Below are 18,862 nucleotides of genomic sequence, written 5' to 3' on the forward strand. Positions count from 1 at the left end.
TATCAAGTTTAATGTTTATTGTAGGACACTGCTCTATAGTAAATTTTTTCTCGATATCCATTTATAATTTTTGAGCTTTGCTACTTATGGATGTTGTTATCCTTGTTTAATTTCTAATTATGTAATTAATTGAATAGAAAATGTTAAGTAATTCATTTATACATAGATATTGAATGATTATCAATATATTTTTGAATAACTATATCTAGACAAAATCTCTTAATTTCCAACTAAAGCACATTAATCCTCCCTCCAACTATAATCATGATCATCTTGGCTAATATATGTCAGAAAAGACACAATAAAAACTGTCCCGAATTTGTATTAATTTTGAGGAACACGACTCCAGTTACGTCATATTTTTCTTTCCCGAAAAAGAGAAGGGGGAAAGAAAAAAAGGGAAGGGTGGAAGAAAAAAGAGATGGGAGAAAAGGGGGTTTTCCCCATCTCTTTTGAAGAGATTTTCTTCCCCCTTCCCTTTTTCGGGAAAGAAAAATATGACGTCACTGGAGTCGTGTTCCTCAAAATTAATACAAATTCGGGACAGTTTTTATTGTGTCGTCAGAAAAGTATGGACTAAAAATTAGGTTTTGGTGCTAAGGCTGGAGATGAAGGTTGCTTCACTGGAAATATGGGAGATATATTACATAGAGCAGCAGTAATAACAAGTAAAAAAAATGAAGTTGAACATGATATTGTCCAATGATAATAGAAAAATTATATAATTTACACTTTGAATGTACTCTATATGATGAAAAACCTCTTTTTACAAATCCATTACATTTCCAAGATCAATCAAAAACCTGAAAGAAAAACATTTATAAAAAATCTTTACTATTATCTTTATACTTAGTTTTTGGAAAACACCAATTAAATACAAAATATAGAACCATTAAGAGATTTTTTTAGAACAAAAAAATAATTTTCCACACTTAAATATGTATCTATCTACTAATAATGAGTTTAGAATATTATAAAGTTCATTTGTTTTAAAATTATGTACAAGGTGCAGCTGAGAAAAAGCCATTTACTTTTAAAGAAGAATTTTTCTTCCATTTTTTAACACTCACAGTCACTGATCTCCTGAGTGTGATCAATAGTACCCTAAACAAAACAACAGAAGCTTATTTAACATTTCAAACTTTACATATTTGTGTTGTCATAAACAAATATGTTTTTCATTTAGTAGTTTTTGAATCAGTACATGAATTTTTTCAAATTACAAGAAACAGTATCGCAAAATCATGCTTTGAAGTTTTTTTTAAGGAGTTATTATTCAGAAATTCCATGTTGTGGAATAATGCAAACAGTGATATGATACCACTGACCTTATTTGCAGGAAAAGTAGCTTTCTTATTCTTGAAATTGAAATTACCTCAACATGGACATCTACCTCAGCATTAACACCAACCTCAACATTCAAGTCTTTTCTCTAAATATAAGTTTACTCTTATTTTCCATAATTTTAAACAGGTTTCTCTTTCATTGGTCTTTTATTAAAGTGATCACGAAGCAAGTTTTAAAATTTTGATATGTATTTAAAATTACTTAGTTATTCAGAATTATGATGAAAATTTTGCCAAAGAAGGTGTCTTAACTTTTTTGATTTTTATTTAAAATAGCTAGTCGGTGTTTTTAGTAAGTAGTAGATGTAAAATTTTCCATAGAATTTAGATATTCAATCGTTTTTTTGTAGACCTTTTATTTTTTAAGTAATTAAATTTTTTTAAAATTAAGTTGGTTTTAAGGTACTAAAACGCAACAAAAAAAAAGAAGAAAATTGCCATTATGAACAAAAATAGTAAGGTCTTTAATTTGACACCTTACTTTTTTAATTCTTTTCGGTAAATATTAAAAAAGTAAATTTTTTTTAAACCTTGGTTTAATAAAAAAATTGAACATAAATATATCCTAACACGGGCATAAAAATATGGATTTATATGTAGAATCAGAAAAATATTACGGATCCATTGTAAGCAAAATTGAAAAAAAGTTAAATTTTTTTTTATAAAAATGGCCTAACATATTATATTATACAGGCAATGCTTACATTACCCCCTTTACCCCCTTCCCATTTTTACTCCTAAAACAAGAATTTGAGAGGGTAAAAGAGAATGGGAGGAGTAAGGATGCCTCTAAAATATAATATTCGATTCCTAATTGTTTTTATAATTTAGAAGTTTTTTTTTCAATAAAATTCATATCAGGCTTGATAAATTGTTATATGTTTAAAAACCTGCATAAAAGAAGTTGCAAAATCATTGTCTATAACTCAATTAAACTAAATCAAACCTAGATTGAAACATCTAATGGCAGAATTTTGAACTACAACTATATATTTCATTCTGACCTAATTCTAATTCAGAAATATGAAACTATGGCAAATAATAGCATAAATTTAGTATGAATGATTGACTGTTTTTTTCACATATATCACAAGAATGTGTTTTTGGATTTTTTCTTGAAAAGCCCTCATTTCCAGATTTTCGTTTTTTCACTAAATTGATACATTTATTGGGATGTTTTAGAAGCAGTTAGTCTTATGCCTGGGAAATTTTTTTCTCTTACTGTCGCTTCGAGTGAACTGTGTGCAGTACCCAAAAATTCATTTACACAATTATGTATTAGACAAATTTTTTATTAGTTGGCATTTCTCTTAACAGATGGAGTTAATAGAATTTATACTTGTAAAAGAGAGGAAAATGTCTGCTTTTTATACTGTTTTTAACAATTTTGCTTAATGACAACTGAAAAAGTTGCAAGTAACGTTTAAAAACGTTGCACCAAATGACTAAAAAGATTCAACGCCCCCCTTCCTCTATTATCTCAGTTCCTATTTGAGATAGAGGGCTAATTTTTTTGTGCAGTCCCCTGTTTGATAATGAATTTCCGACCTTTTTGAGTCTAAGTCAATTTTCGCTTCCTTCACCCTTTTATTTAATAACCTTTGTTTTTAGGTCTTTTTTTACTTAAAAATTTCAAACGGCTGTAATTTTCTTATTTTTGAAGCTAGAAGAACCATTTTTTCTCCAGAAAATGTTTATCTTTATGTAAATTTTACATTAGAAATATCAAAATATAAATTTCAGCGGCCGCAGCTGTACTTAGCAGCTGCAAGCCACCGCAGTCGGCGGACGGCGAGAAAACGGCAGCGGATACTTATGAAATTTTAATACGTTATGAAGACATGTAAGAAAAGCTTAAGTTTAAAATTTGAAGTCTCTAAGTCAAAAATTGCGGCCACAGGAGCCTTTTAAAGATTTCTGCAGACCTGGAGGATCAGGACCTGCAGGGTCATACCTGGAACCTGAAAGTGACTTGAACACCTGTATTTCATATAAGAATGTACTACTAGAGGATATTTTAGTATTTTGGTATGATAAAATGCTTTGTTTTAGTCAAAAAAATAAGTTTGCTCTTTACCTGGATTTAGCAGCAAAAAAAATTCTCATACTATTTTAATGGATAGATGGTAGGAAATTCTGTAACATAGTAGCTTCGCTATTAAATCATAGCCTTTATTTCATCTATCATGATCTTTTAACAATGAATAATATTAGTATTGTAGCTTCTACAACGTTATTAATGATAAGCATAGTTACTATATAATCGTTACTAAAATTCCGTCTGGATGCTATTTAAAATATGTTTCCTTTTAACCTTTATAACATTATTTTTTAAAGTGATATAATAATTCTCTTTATCTGATTTTACAATACAGATTCCTATTACAACAAGGTACAATGTCATAAGCGAAGCATCTCCCTAATCAAGTCCTAAACATTATGTCCTTAAAAAGTATCCTGCATTTAAGCTAATTTTTTCAAATTTACTTACAATTTTGTTTAGACTTATCTTTATATATTCTGCCCTCAGACCTGACACTCTACAAGTGTGAAAGTTTGTTTGTCCTACATTTTCAGAGTTTCTGCTTCTCTGGATGTTGTCATTCTTGTTTTATTTATAAATGTATTAAAATTGCATTAAAAAAAACACTTTAAATACTAGTTTTTTTATTTTTGTCTGTCTACAGAGCTAGTTTTATGTAGTGGGGAAATGGATACAATATTGCTAGCTTGCAACACGCCCCCTTGAGGCCTTTAGGAGCACTTGCGTTAAAGGATGGGGGAAGAGAAAACTTACATTACTTAAACTGTTTTTAACCTATTTTTGAAAGTTATATCAAAAATATACTCTAACACCTGTAGAATCGAACTGCAGAGCTAAAAATGAGAATAATGGCCAACATCGATTTTTAGTAGGATTTTAAAGTTTATTTTTTTACTATGAATTAAGTAAATTTTACTGAATCGTAAACTGTCTTTTCTTTTTGGGTAAAATTCTTGCTTACAAAGCATTTTCTTCATAATATTATAAAAAGATAATGATAGTAAAAAAATAGCTCTTTTGATTTTATATTTATAATTATTCATTAAAAGTGAAAGATGTAGGATATATCTTTGAATTAACATAAAAACTATGAGGATTCAGCATTAACCAATGACAAAGCTAGAAATCTTTAAATCTTAAATATAGTGTTTTCACAAAGTGACTTATTTCCAATATAATAGAATAACTTTTATTTAATCAAAATGAAAAGAATGAAAACTATACACATTAAAGATACATACTTTTTAAAATTATTTTTAAAAATAAGTTTGAATAATCTTATTTTATATCATATTTGTAAATGTGATAAAAATAAATTTGTTGCATTGCATAAACATTTATTTAGGTTTTTAAAGATTTAGCCCTCTACAGCCGATTTTTATGTGTTTTAAATGTATAATATACATGAAACATTTTTATGTTAATTCATTGATATATTGTAAAGAATTAATTTTTTATTAGTTTTGATAGACCTAACTTTACTCTATACTAGCATACAATATTTATGAAGCAAGACACTCTAAAAGCTGAGTATTTTACCCACAAAGGAAAGAAACATCACGATTCAGAAAAATTTATTTAATCCATAGTAAAAAATAAACTTTAAAATCCTAATAAAAATCGATGTGGGCAATTATTCTCATTTTTGGCTTTGCAGTATGATTCTACAGGTGTCAGAGAATATTTTTGATATACCTTTCAAAAATAGGTTAAAAACAGTTTAAGAATTTAGTACATTACAGGTTCCTTGAATTATCATAAAACAAAATGTGAATTTTAGTTTAAAAAAGATTTTTTTTTTTTTGGGGGGGGGGGGTGGGGACATTTTCTATGAGCATTTCTTTTGGTACCCTCCCAAAAATAGTTATATATATTTTTTATGGTCCAATAAGTAGCTACATTGTAAAAGAGAACCATATCTGATCACTGGTTATTAAAGACTTCACTTTTATGTTATACAAGATTGATACTGGGATCCTAAGGGATAAGATGATAGTCAATAAATCGAAGTAATCTCAAAAATACAAGAATAGTTATTTAACGCATTGTATTATAGACAGCTTTATTAATCTGGTATTTTGAATAATGATTCCTGGGACATCAAAGTACAATATCATGAGCAAGACATCTCTATAATCAATTCCTAAAAATTAAATCCTTTTACTGTATCCTGTATTTACACAATTTTGCAACAAACTTCTGTACAAGGCTTATAAATTATTTTTTTGCTTATCAAGTTCTGCCAATCTATAGGAGTTATTGTTAGTTTGTCCTTCCTCCTGATTTTAGAGTTTTGCCTTTATGGATGTTGTCATTCTTGTTTTATCTGAAAGTTAAAGGTGTGAAAATAATTTAAAGGAAGTGTCACTAAGTACTCTCCACCCAAAAAAATGAAAGAGTTTGAGGTGAGGGTTTTTAATCAAGGACAAAATAGTTCAAAATGTGCTAAAAATAAAAGAAGAATTAGGTGTAGAAATAGAGAGTCCTGTTTGTGTCACAGTGATCTTGCAAACATTTTGTATACCTTTTGGGATCGAAGAAGACTGCGGCTGCGGTGATCCAGTTGTTCTTGTCTCTTGCCTTCTTGTCCAGCTGCTGGATGAGTTGTCGCTTGTTTATTATGAAGTGATGGCATCTGAAAAAGCTAAAGATGTGGTTAGTAGGTCCCTTAGTTCTTTGCAATAGATAATGTCTGTACTCTATGACACGGCCATAAGCCATATTTTCTCCTGCCAGTCGGGTGTCAAAGATGGGTTTGTCAAATATATTGTTAACTTGTCGGCTTACAATTAGAGAGTCCTGTTAGTGTCACAGAGATCTTGCTAATATTTTGTATACCTTTCGGGATCGAAGGAAACTGCGTAGGTCCAATTGTTCTTGTCTCTCACCTTCTTGTCCAGCTGCTGGATGAGTTGTCGCTGGTTCTTCATGAAGTGATGGCAGCTGAAAAAGCAAAAGATGTGGTTAGTGGGTCCCTAGTTCTTTGCAATAGGTGATGGCTGTACTCTATAACACAGCCATAAGCTGTACTTTCTCTTGCCAGTTGGGTGTCAAGGACGGGTTTGCCAAATATATTGTAAACTTTTCTACTTCTCGGTGCTTTATCAAGCCAGGGCATGTGGACGTTACGTATAGAGACACTCCATAGTCTGTACCTTTGCTCTTGAAGATTATTAAGGGACATCTAACATCCAAAATCTGAAACTTGCATTTAACCAACACATTTTAAAATTGTAAAATCAAAGGTTTCTATTATAGAGTAGCCATGCTTCTTTATTATTTTTTCACCTGTTCTACTTCCTCGTCCATTGGTAAGCCCTCAAATCCAGCTCTTAAATGCTCATTACAAGCCTATTAAGTTTTGTCAAAGTGATTTTATCAAAGAAATGTATTAGTTATTTTTTGATTCATATTTTATGCAGTTATCCGCGAATAGTAAAATTAAATTTGTTGGTCCCGAGTATGACTCAAAACCTGTTTAAAGAAAGCCAATAATAATCGGTTAGAGGCTATACCATGTTCTAAACTAGAGTCTGCGGGGGGCTCTGTATACAATGGGATGCAATAATTTAACACCCAATTGTGTATATTAGGTTAAGTTTCATCCAACAGACAACCAACCCTTTCATTGCACGACCTTTGTCTCAGAAGTCCTAACTGTGCAGGGTAATAAGTTGTGCTTGTTTATATGCCAATGCAATACCCCATAATATTTATGTCAAATAGCTGACATATCAGCTGTAGGAACAATTTTTTAACATCTTTATTTATGACATAGTGTCAGACTGAGATTTAAACCTTTCACCTCCTCAACAACAAACGGTTGCACTATGTGTTGAGCTACAGTCGCAATTATTAAAACATAAAAAAATAAGACCAAAATTTACAACAACAAAGATTAGCCTAAACAATGCAAATCTTTCCTAAGATAGAGAACTGAATTCTCTCAGTGAAATTTACATTTGTTTAAGGCCTGTTATTGTTGAATTTAAGAACTCAAGATTCAACTAGAGTCTCAAAAAAATGTAGATCAAAAAGTGATAGAATGGGTTTATATATTTTGGGAAACAGTCTAATGCCCATTTCCTTCCTACTGCTTACCCAAATATGTCTTGAAAGAAGATGACCAATTTCAAAATCTTCTTTATCATCACCAAATGGATCTGTCAATGCCATGGCAACCTGCAAATTTATATATTTCATGATTCACTCAATGATTTATTTAGTTTTTATGTGCCCATGTGTGAATTTTAGACCTCTAAAATAGTTTTGCAAATAAATGTGTGCTTTACAATAACGCTTTTCATCTGTAGATACAGTATAGACTTATTTCAGATTGGTTAGAACAAAGTACTGTTAGACTCAGACAATGCAAAGACTTTCAAATATTATTCAAATAAAATTAATCACAAGGTTTGAAAAGTAAAGTTGAGAGTTTTTAAGTAGACTGAGAGAACTGAATAGAGAGCAGTAGGACAAACAGAAGTTTATCTGAGAGAACTAAATAGGGGGCAGTATCACAGACAGAGAGAACCAAATAGAGAGCAGTAACATAGACAGAGAGCATTAATTAAAGATCAGTATCACAGTCTGAGTCTGAGAGAACCTATTACAGAGCAGTATCAAGGACTGAGATAATCTATCAGAGAGCCATATCAATGACTGAGAGAACCAAAAATAGAGCAGTATCACAGACAGAGATAACATATTAGAGAGCAGTATCACGGAGTAAGATACCCGAAGAGAGAGCAGTATTTCAGACAGAGTATCATAATACTCACCTTACACCATCCAAAATAGAAGATAAATCTGAAAATCAGAAAGATGGGAAGGTAAAAATCGTCAACCGTTGTGCACTAAATATTTACAAAAGTATGTCAAAGTCTTTTAAACAAATAATTACACAATGACAAGAGTAAAAAGTCGTGGACTTTTTTGCTTTCAAATTATGTATAATCATAAAACAAAAATGTCACAGCAATGTAATACAATTATCGTTATATTAAGTAACATAATTTTTGGTCGTATTTGGTCTAATTTGAAAATCTTTTAAATATAAGGGTATAAAATTTTAATTTCCTGTTGTTCTTCAGGATATTTGTACCTGTTTAAAAGAAAAAATAATTATTTTTTTAAAATCTTTACATGTTTCTTCTTAACTTATCGTCTGTTTTTGTTATTTTATCTTTGTATTAAATCAATTTTTTATTTTAACAAATGCTCTTTAAATCTTTTTGTCCGTATACTTATCAATTTATGGATTTTGTCATCCTTGATAAAACTAAAAATAAACTAAAACCTCAAGGGCCCCTAGAGGCCTCTAATAATATACAAGACCCTTAGCATTTAGCTCATTGGCAGGTTTGCTGTCGAATTAGAGTATGAAGACAAGCAGCTGTGTCGAAAAAATTGCAAAACCTTTTACCTGAAATCCAATTAGAGCAGCAAGGAAATAAAAACCCACAACCAGAAAAGCAACCTACAAAATTATTGTTAGCAGCACAGCTATTCAAAGGAAGCCTGCAGGATATACACCGCTTTAACTGCTGAAAGACTGCCACAAGTAGTCCTATTAACCTAAATTTGAGAGCCTTCAGCTTCAATAACAAAAAAGTTATAAGTATTTTAGAATAACATTTAGGTATATGAAAATTTTGAAAGTTAGCAATTGCTCATCATAGAAATTAAAATAATATATTTCATCGCCTAGAAACAAAATTGTGAACTTTTTTTCGTCAGAAAGTTAGGTTGCCAGTAACTGATAACATTTTTACAATAAAATAATTCCTTTTTGTATTCAAAATCTCTAAAATAAAATTCGGTTTCGGGTATTGGGTCTTTCAGCAGTTAGAGCAGTATATTTCTTCCTTCAAATAAACATTAAAATAGTCCTCCGCCTTCTTCGCCCTGTAAATACTGTGACTATAAGAAGGGCAGCACCGAGAACAGATACCACTAATACTATTTTAACTGAAAACTTATTTGTCAAGAGAGAGGGGACAAAAGGCTGTTAATTACACTAGTTTTATAATAATGTTTTCTTATTCGTTGGCTTAACAACTTTAGGGACTTAAGTGAATTTTGATTGGTTGCTTCATTAAGTTAAGTGTTCAAATGTTTCAACCACTAATTTTGATATACAGACAGGATAATTTTAAATATCAACATTGTGGATGTACATCGATTTATTGGCCATTTTTTTATACCTTTAGATTCCTGCATAATTGTCCTTGTTTAGATCAATATTAGTTTGAACTAATTCTGATTTTATCTAAGTAAAATGTTTTACCTGTTTATACACAGCAGGAATAGGGGCCTGAATGTGATTTTCTAAAAATTATAATCAATATATTATTACTTGAACGTTACACATGATTTGCATGTACTTTAATAAAGTGATGATCGTAGCTAGCTGAAACAACAATACCCCAATTCACACATTTTACCCCATTCCCTCCTCTCCTATTTAATGAAAAAACTGATCAATAAATGACATAAACTGTTAGAGTAGGGGGAATGCCTTGGCCCAAAATAGCCGCAACGCATAACCATGCACAGTTAGGACTTTTAATACAAAGGTAGTGCAATCAAAGGTTTGATTGTCTATAGGGCGAATGAACACTTCACAATTCGCGGAGTAAGTTTCAAGGTGCATGGTGTTGGTGAGGTCTAGAACCTGAAGCGACACCAAGCCCCCTATAGGTCATCATCATAGTCTTAATTGAAGCATTTAAAAATTTCAGGGAGTAAGGGAGGGGACAATGGATCGAATATTCAATTTTTAAGAGTCTAAGACTTTGGGTACTAGCTTAAAGGGAATGTGCAAGAATTCATCAGGTTCTGCCTGACTTTGGGTACTAGCGCATCAATGCCCCGATAACTAGCTGAGTTAATTTTGAATATAGCAGACAGAAAAAATTTTTATTAGATGGCTGGTTTCAACAAATATTTTTCCCAAGAAAATGTCTTATCATGTATAGAAGCTCTACTGTGATATTTATGTATTAAACTATCTAAGAACCCCTTGAATTTAGAGGTGGCATTTAAAAATTTATGAGAAGGGTTGACAAAGTTCTAAACACGATTTTTTCTAGAGATTATAATTAAGAATGTTTACTACATTGTGATGTACTGCTGATTTAATTTTCAAGTAAATGATTTTGTTCTAAATTACATGATCCCTTTACAATTTTGGTCAAATTTTCTGGATAGATCTGGTTTTCATTGCTTTTTAGCGAAAACTCTTATATTGAATTAATTGCCCATTGTCCCCTCCCTTACTCCCTGTTAAAATGAAGTACAGCTTACAAGTTCAGGGATCTAAAGGGATAAGACAATTGCTGATGAATTGATGTACATCTGCAATAACGATACACAAATTTACACTCTCTGTAGGATAAAATTAGTGGTTGACACCCAATTTAATGAATCAACCAATCAAAATTTGATAAAAGTTACAAATGTTATTATAAAATTTTAGGGACTAGTGTAATAAACAGGCCAATGTCTCCTCCCTCCCTGTTACAAGCATCTGTGAAAAATTGAACCTCACCTAAATTTTTTAGTTTTTCCCAGTATTTGTTAATATCTCCTATAGCCTCCTTGTGATCACATGGCATTATTTTATCATGCTTCGCCATCTTCAACCTAAATTGGTCAGGGATCTAAAGAGACAAAACAATTGCCGATAGATTGATGTACATCCCTAATAAAATTAGTGGTTGAAACGTCTAAAATATTACTTGATGAAACAATCCACTAAATCCTTCAAAGTTGTAAAGCCAACAAATAAGAAAATTAAACCCAGGTTTATCGCAAAAGACACAATTTTTTTAATTCCCACACGCCTTCTTACTTGTTTTTTGTTCAAAAAAATAAAAATAGAATTAGCTTAAGAGTAGAGCCTAAACGGTTGAGTAGTTACCAAGATCTTAAGCTTCCGACAGACGGACAAACGGACGGATGGATGGTCGGACATCATTCTACTTTTTATACTAGATTATACTGTTTTGAAATTGTACCTGTGCATACACCAGTGTAAAGGCACCCACCATACTGAGTCTAAATCACCTTTCTTTTCCAGATTCTAGACATTAGTGAAAAACAATAGAGCGGGAAGGGGGTAAATGTCCCAATCCCAAGGACCTTTTGCCGACTCTTAACCAATAGTGTCGGGAATATTAACACAGCCAAGTAGAAGAAAACAATTTGCTAGCAGGTACTTGGAATAGGGGGGCACTGGGCAGGTAGTTATCTTTATTTACATCTATACTACAGATCTGTATTTTAGACTGTGAAGTTTTAATAAGGTTAGGTTAGGTTAGGTTAATAAAGTGGCGTGCACAGCCATTCACCAAGAGAATGTGAAACCAAAAGGGAATGAATAAAAAGGAGAAGGAAGCCAAATTTCAATTTTCAGGGAGGTGTTGACATCCCCCCATTGCATACATTTTGGTGGGGAAGGGGAGGGGGTAAGGTTCATGCACCCCTATATTTCACCTCAGAGAGAGAGCGGACAATGGGCTGTTTATTACACTATTCCCCAAAGTTATACTAAAACATTTTCTTATTTATTGTGAATTGTGATTGGTTGGTTTATTGAGTTGAGTGTGCAAACGTTTCAACAACTAATTCCAATCTTTAGAATGGGTAATTTATGTGTCATCATTGGGGATGTACATCAATTTATCGGCCATTGTCTTGTCCCTCAATCTCTGATTTCACCTTTATTTCAGTCAGAGTTGCCATTCCTGATTGAATAAGTTCCACTGAAGATGGAAATGCTCTTCTGACTTCCTAGACAAAAATAGTCCTTATAGAAGAGAACCAGAATACCTGTGATTGTGTCTGAAGCATATGATCTCGCTAATCGTTGGACCGATATGGTTCTCCATAAATAATTAAAATTAGATGATTCCTTCCAATTTTTTTCCTTTTAAACTGTTTTTAAACTATTTTTAAAAGGTATATTAAAAATATACTTTGACATCTGTAGAATCATACTGCAAAGCCAAAAATGAGAACAATTGCCCACATCAACTTTTATTAGGATTTTAAAGTTTATTTTTTACTATGGATTAAATAATTTTTACTGAATCGTGATGTTTCTTCCCTTTGTAGGTAAAATACTCAGCTTTTAGAGTGTCTTGCTTCGTAAATATTGTATGCTAGTATACAGTAAAGTTAGGTCTTTTGATTTTATCTATCAATACTAATTAAAAATTAATTCTTTACAATATATCAATGAATTAACATAAAAATGTTTCATGTTTATTATACATTAAAACACATAAAAATTGGCTGTAAAGGGTTAAATAAATTAAGATGACAACAAATGTTTATGCAATACAACAAATTTATTTTTGTCACATATACAAATATGATATAAAATAAGATTATTCAAACATATTTTTAAAAATATTTTTAAAAAGTATGTATCTTTTATAAGTAGGGTTTTCATTCTTTTCATTTTTATTAAATAAAATTATTTAATTACGTTTGAAATAAGTCACTTTGTGAAAACACTCTTTCGGAAATTCTAATTTCTAATTGGTTTAAATTCAGCATTATGTTTTTTATTGTATTATGTCAGATTTTTCAATGAAATTGATTGTTTTAGAAAAAAAATTATTTCCATTGAACAGAGTAATGTTTTTTTTTATTGTATCAGTATAAAGTGAATTATATAAAATTGTTCACTAAGTTACAATATTACACGAAGTAAAAAAAGACCTTTTGATCTGGTAAAAATTACCAGAGCAACAGTAAAAATTAATTTTTAAATCCCCCAAAAAAAGTTTATTGGGGACTTAATTCAAATTTGGGCTCTGCAGTCTGATTCTATAGGTGTCCTAGTATATTTTTGACCCCCCATTCAAAAATAGTTTAAAAACAGTTTAAAAACTAATTTTAAAGTAAAGTGGTAAAAAAATAATATATTTCCAAGCAAAGATGTAATTGGTATTGACAAATTGAATTAAGAATATTATTATGTGGCTTATAACTATATATATTATGTGAAAATATGATTGAAACATTCGTTTATAAAATAGCATCGCCTGCTTCATATAAAAAATATTAGCGAGGCTGTTTTAAAAGTCGTCGTAGCAAAATAATTCTTACTTTTTGTTTGCATTGATGTTTTGTGTTTTCTATATTGATTTCATTTATGCTTATCAATTTATATTATTTTTATAGGCTGGTAGTTTTAAAAGTTCGTCTACAGCAACGGGTGCTACATATGTAATAGGAAATACTCTAGGGGTTCTCGAGGAAATATAGTACCTATAGGCCAATAATACACCATTAGCAGGCCAGTATACATTTTTTATATAAAAAGCTTCCAGATAGACATCTTGTTACTTTTATATATGTTATATTTTATATATTATATAATATATTTTTATATATATTTTATATATGTACATTCTCTTTCTTCATTTCTGTACAGTAACACTCATGCTAGATATGTTTTTTTACCACGTTTCACAACCGGTTTGTATCCAGCGGAAAAATTTCAGGGAGGGAGTGAACAATGGGCTGTTTATTACACTAGTCCCAAAAGTATTATTTTAACGTTTTCTTATTCGTTGGCTCAACTTCTTTTGTGAAATAAATTTTGATTGGTTGATTCATCAAGTTGAGTGTCCAATCGTTCCAACTACTTATTGTTATCTACAGAGAGGGTAAAATTGTGTATCATCATAAATGGTGCACAAACATTTATCCCTTAAAAAATTACCTCGCTAATTTTTCTGAAACACAGAATAAAAGACAGCATTTGGTATCTGAGAATATCTTCACTCAACTTCTTAGCATCATCAGTCTAAATAAATTTGTAATGGAATAGATATTTGTTGCTCGTTTTATAGAAAGTTTTTCGCGGATATTAAAATAAAAAAACAGTTTTGTTAAAACCAATAATCACGAAACCTTTCTCACATATTTTCATATTCTTTAATATTTTATATTTTGTAGCATGACTGACAGACTGACGGACAAAGTAAAATACATGAGAGCCAATTATGTCTACTTGAAATCAATCCAATATATCTTTGACGATGGAAATTTGAAACCCACGGGTCAATATTTCTCAGATATTCCCCCTATTTACGAACTGTCCAAAGTCGTTGATAATAATTAGGGAAAGGGTTGAATTTGGACATGAAACAGAAATATTAAAATCTTTTCTAAATTTTTACGATCCTGAAAGTTAATATTTACTGATATTTTCCAATAAATTTTTTGTTCCGTCAAAATTTGGAAAAATAGCCAATATAGCTGTCTAGAAAGAACACGAAACCTCTACACCTAATATTTTCTCAGTGTTTTTTTTTACTTTTTATACAATTTTTTTTAAAAAATTAAATATTGATGAGTTTTTTATTTTTATAGAATGAATTATAAAAAAAAATAATATTGGTTGATTGGTTTTTGTGATATCAGAACCATATTTTGTATCATTGTTGGGGATGTACATCAATTTATTGGCTATTGTCTTATCTCTTAAGATCCCTGATTTTTCTTACTTTTAATTTTTATTGCAAGATATTTTGACTTTTAGACTGACATAACCTAAAACATAAAAAGGGAGGCGGAAAAATTAATATCCAGGGAGGGAGGGGACAATGAGCTGTTGATCACACTATTCCTATGTTCAACCCCTTCCTTTCTGTCCCCCCACCCCCCATTAATTATTTATGATGATGATAATCCCATTTTATGGGGGGGGGGGGGGGAATGTATGACATGTATATACTCAGTCATGGAAAATTTTAGAAAGGATTACAAGATCCATAAAAGCGAAGCACTGATACAGTAGGACAAACGGATATTAACACTTGTATAGTGTCAGAAGAGTCGAAGCAAAATTGTAAGTCAATTTGTTAAAAAACTGCTTGATATCTCAAACATGCCTAAATTAACAAAAAAAGCTATCCATTTGTGACGGATGGAAGGACCAACCCTAATTATAGAAAAGCCTCGCCTTTAAAATGTCTAAGCTATGATGAACATAAGCCTCCCCCCTCCCCCCCCCCAAAAAAAAAACAAACAAACCTAATAATAGACTTCAGATGGACAACTCATATCATATTACCTTAGATGGGGGGGGAAGGGGTTGGAGGGGCTGTAGTCCTGTATTCTTTATATGAGATCTAAAGGGATAAGACAATGGCAGATAAATTGATTCACATCCCCAATGATCATACACAACCCCTTCTGTAAATTACAATTTTTAAAGTTTAATAATTATAAGTTTAACACATAATACATCTTAAGACAAAGATAATAAAAAAAACATGTATAGAGTCATGAAAAATTAAAAGTATATTTCTGTTTTCAATATCTATTAAAATGTTTAAGTTTTTAACCATGCATAATATTAGTAATGTTATAAGCGAAGCATCTCCCTAATCAAGTCCTAAAAATCTTATATGTCCTTATATCTATTTATATTCTGCCCTCAGTTCTAACACTCTACAACTTACAAGTAATTATAAAGTTTATTTGTCCTACCATTACAGAGGTTCGCTTTGATATATGTTGTCATTCTTGTATTAGTTCTAATTTTTCTAAATGTTAGCGCCTCTTCTTATTGTAGAAACTAGAAATCTTTCTCATTTGTATTTTGAAGCTAGGGAAATCAGAAAATTGCTTCAAAACATCCCAAGACCTAAACAATAAATTGAATTTTGATTGGTTGATTCATTTAATTTAGTGTCAAAATGTTTTAAACACCAATTGTAATCTACATTTGCCTATTGTAGAAAAGGATATATACGTGGATATTATGACAAGGGAGAAATAGTGGTCTATTTAGATTGCTAACAGTGAACTCCCTTGGTGGTTAGTTCGATAATTCATTAGGAGGGGAGGGGATGGGGTAGGGAAGGGAAGGGGAAGGGAGAAATCATTACTTAGACTGCTGCGTAATTGCAACCTAAATTCAAATTAAAAAGCTGAAATGTTATATGAGTCATTATAAAAGGCTTGAAACAAGAAGGACGTGTCTATCACCCTAAAAATTAATCTGTTATGGGCTTTATGGACAAACAAAATTATATATAGAAACAAGGATGACAACATCCACAAAAGCGAAGCACTGAAAGTGTAGGACAAACGGACATTAACACTGATATAGTGTCAGAACTGAATAATCAGAGTATAAATGTATAAGAGTAAAAGCAAAATTGTAATTAAATTTGTTGAAAAACTGTTTGATACAGGATAATGTTTATAGACATACTCAGATTTTTAGGAGGACCTCATTATAGTGTTGTTTCTCTTATAATATTGTACTTTGTTGTCCCAGGAATCATTATACCAAAAATCAGATCAATCGTATAATTAAATCACATTTGTTGTTAAAAAGTAGAAGAATTAACATGTTTGAAATGGACGTACTTACATTCTGGTAATGATTATAGAGTTTCTCAATCTTAACTAACTACTACAGAAATCACCATGCAAGAAATATATAGGACAATTCTAACATGCCTAAATTAACGGAAAAAGCTATCTGTCTCGGACAAATGGACCGATTCTAATTATAGAAAAGCTTCGCTTTTAAAAATCAACTGATGTTTAACATTATATTAAATTATATGAAAATAATTTTGTCTTTAAAGAAAATGAACAATAATAGTTATTTCTCGTATCGTATTATAAACGGCTTTCCGCGGTTATAGAATGTACAATTATAAGATTAAAACTCGGGGCTAGTTTTAATCTTATGATTGTACATTTCTATATTCGTAGAAAACTGGATATAATACGATGCTAGACATAGTTTTTTCGTATGGATGAGAACCGGTTCCTATCCACCGGATTCGAATGAATACAAGAAATTATATTAAACTAACTAAGAAGCATGGAAAAATAATCATGGTGATAACTTTAGTAGTTAGGTACGATTTAGAAAGCGTAGCAACTCTATAATCATTACCAAAATGTCCGTACGTCCATTTTAACCATGTTGATTTTTTTACTTTTTTAACAACAAATTTTTATGTGATCTAATCATCTGATTGATCTGATTTTTGGTATTTTGATTTCTGATTTTGATTAATGAAAAAAGCTATCCATCTCAGACGTACGGACGGACGGACGTACGGTTCAACCCTAATTATAGAAAAGCTTCGCTTTTAAAAATTTAAACTTATAAAATCATTAGATTAATTTAATATCCCTCCCATATTTCTTTACTAATACAACAACAGGAAGTTGAGGTTTTGATATGAGCAAGGGGTCCAACCTTACTTTTTATAAAGCAGGGCTTTTCTATACTTAGGGTCGGTAGGTCTGTCCTTTTAACATTATTCTGTATTTAACAGTTTTACAAAAAAAATAACGTATAATTTTGTCAAAAATAATCCAAAAATATTATGCTTAATTTGTTCTGACACTCTACAAAAGTTAATATCAGTCATTCCATTTTAGAGCTTCGCTTTTATGGATGTTGTTATCCTTGTAATTTTCTCAAAGTAGATAGTGTAAAAAGTAATGATAAATAATTGGAGGGGGGGGAGCAGTATTTTTAATTATCCTATTATATAAAGTAGTAAGCGTTTTTGTCTGTCCCGAAGGATCTCGCTAACCGCTGAACCGGTATTGTTCTCTTTTACAGTAAAGCTTCTTACAGGTCCTGGGAAGGTTTTAAACTTCCCCCCCAAAATATTATTTTTTTACTCTTTCAAAACTTAATATTAAAATGGGATGAGGTCGACTTTTTCCCCTTCTACCTTAAGTACCCCTAGAGGCTTCTAGGGGCGTAACCGCTAGTATATGTATATTGTAAAACTACAAAAACATGTGTTAGGTGTGATTGGGAGAAGGTTGGAACTTGCCCTGATTAGTTCTGCTAACAAAATATCACATAGGTTTTGGGGGTTGTTGATGGTGTCCCCCCCCCCCACACAATACAAATAGCCTATAACCACCACAGGACCAGTAGGTATATTCCCTGAAGAGTAGAATCCAGCAGTTACAAAGATCTTAAGGGACAGACAGACAGACATCATTCTACTTTGTATTGTAGATTGTGGGGGAGGAAAACTTTTACTTTTATTTATTATCCCTTCATTCTTCTGGGTTAGACTTAGGAGTTGACTTTCCAAACTTTCGAAGCTACTCTATATTTTGAAATGTCCTTCTGTCTTTCTATTTTTGGTGTTTATGGTCGGAATATCAAAATAAGCATAATTTAAATGTACAAGTGTACATCTAAATCACATTAAATGACCCGTGTATACATGTCATTCCCCCCCCCCCTCCAAATAGACGTCATATTGTAATTTGATAATTATAACATGACCTCCCCTCCCCTCCCCCATCCTTTCATGCAATAATAAAAACAAGGTTGACTAGATCCAAAATCATTGATAGAAATACATACAACAAGATTATTTGTGTATTGTAGTTTAAGTTATTTAATCTAGAGAGAGACATATTCATAGAAGGTAATTTTGTGTAT

At 31.2% G+C, this 18,862-nt stretch overlaps 1 protein-coding gene across 6 annotated transcripts in view; it reads right to left on the minus strand.

The window, feature by feature from the left end:
- Positions 1–614: 614 nt before the first annotated feature.
- The window catches only part of LOC145318782 (bestrophin homolog 24-like), a 38,066-nt gene continuing 19,818 nt past the window's right edge, over positions 615–18,862 (minus strand). For 3 of the 6 annotated variants that reach the window (XM_080160340.1, XM_080160336.1, XM_080160341.1), the window contains 14 exons: positions 14,132–14,215; positions 12,115–12,186; positions 11,412–11,476; positions 10,943–11,037; positions 9,680–9,720; positions 8,816–8,869; positions 8,172–8,246; positions 7,492–7,572; positions 6,679–6,741; positions 6,229–6,333; positions 5,915–6,034; positions 1,376–1,432; positions 1,032–1,104; positions 615–803 (listed from right to left, as the gene is read on the minus strand). In XM_080160340.1, coding sequence (XP_080016466.1) covers positions 1,060–1,104; positions 1,376–1,432; positions 5,915–6,034; positions 6,229–6,333; positions 6,679–6,741; positions 7,492–7,572; positions 8,172–8,246; positions 8,816–8,869; positions 9,680–9,720; positions 10,943–11,037; positions 11,412–11,476; positions 12,115–12,186; positions 14,132–14,215 — 957 coding nt within the window. In that variant the 3' untranslated portion in view covers positions 615–803; positions 1,032–1,059. Of the gene's footprint in view, positions 804–1,031; positions 1,105–1,375; positions 1,433–5,404; positions 5,534–5,614; positions 5,717–5,914; positions 6,035–6,228; positions 6,334–6,678; positions 6,742–7,491; positions 7,573–8,171; positions 8,247–8,815; positions 8,870–9,679; positions 9,721–10,942; positions 11,038–11,411; positions 11,477–12,114; positions 12,187–14,131; positions 14,216–18,862 lie in introns of those variants that run through there. The other 3 variants (XM_080160337.1, XM_080160338.1, XM_080160339.1) reach the window with 3 other exon arrangements.

The sequence above is a fragment of the Acartia tonsa genome, chromosome 5 (genome assembly GCF_053477335.1).
Source record: "Acartia tonsa isolate MP-2025a chromosome 5, ASM5347733v1, whole genome shotgun sequence".
NCBI lineage: Eukaryota > Metazoa > Arthropoda > Copepoda > Calanoida > Acartiidae > Acartia > Acartia tonsa.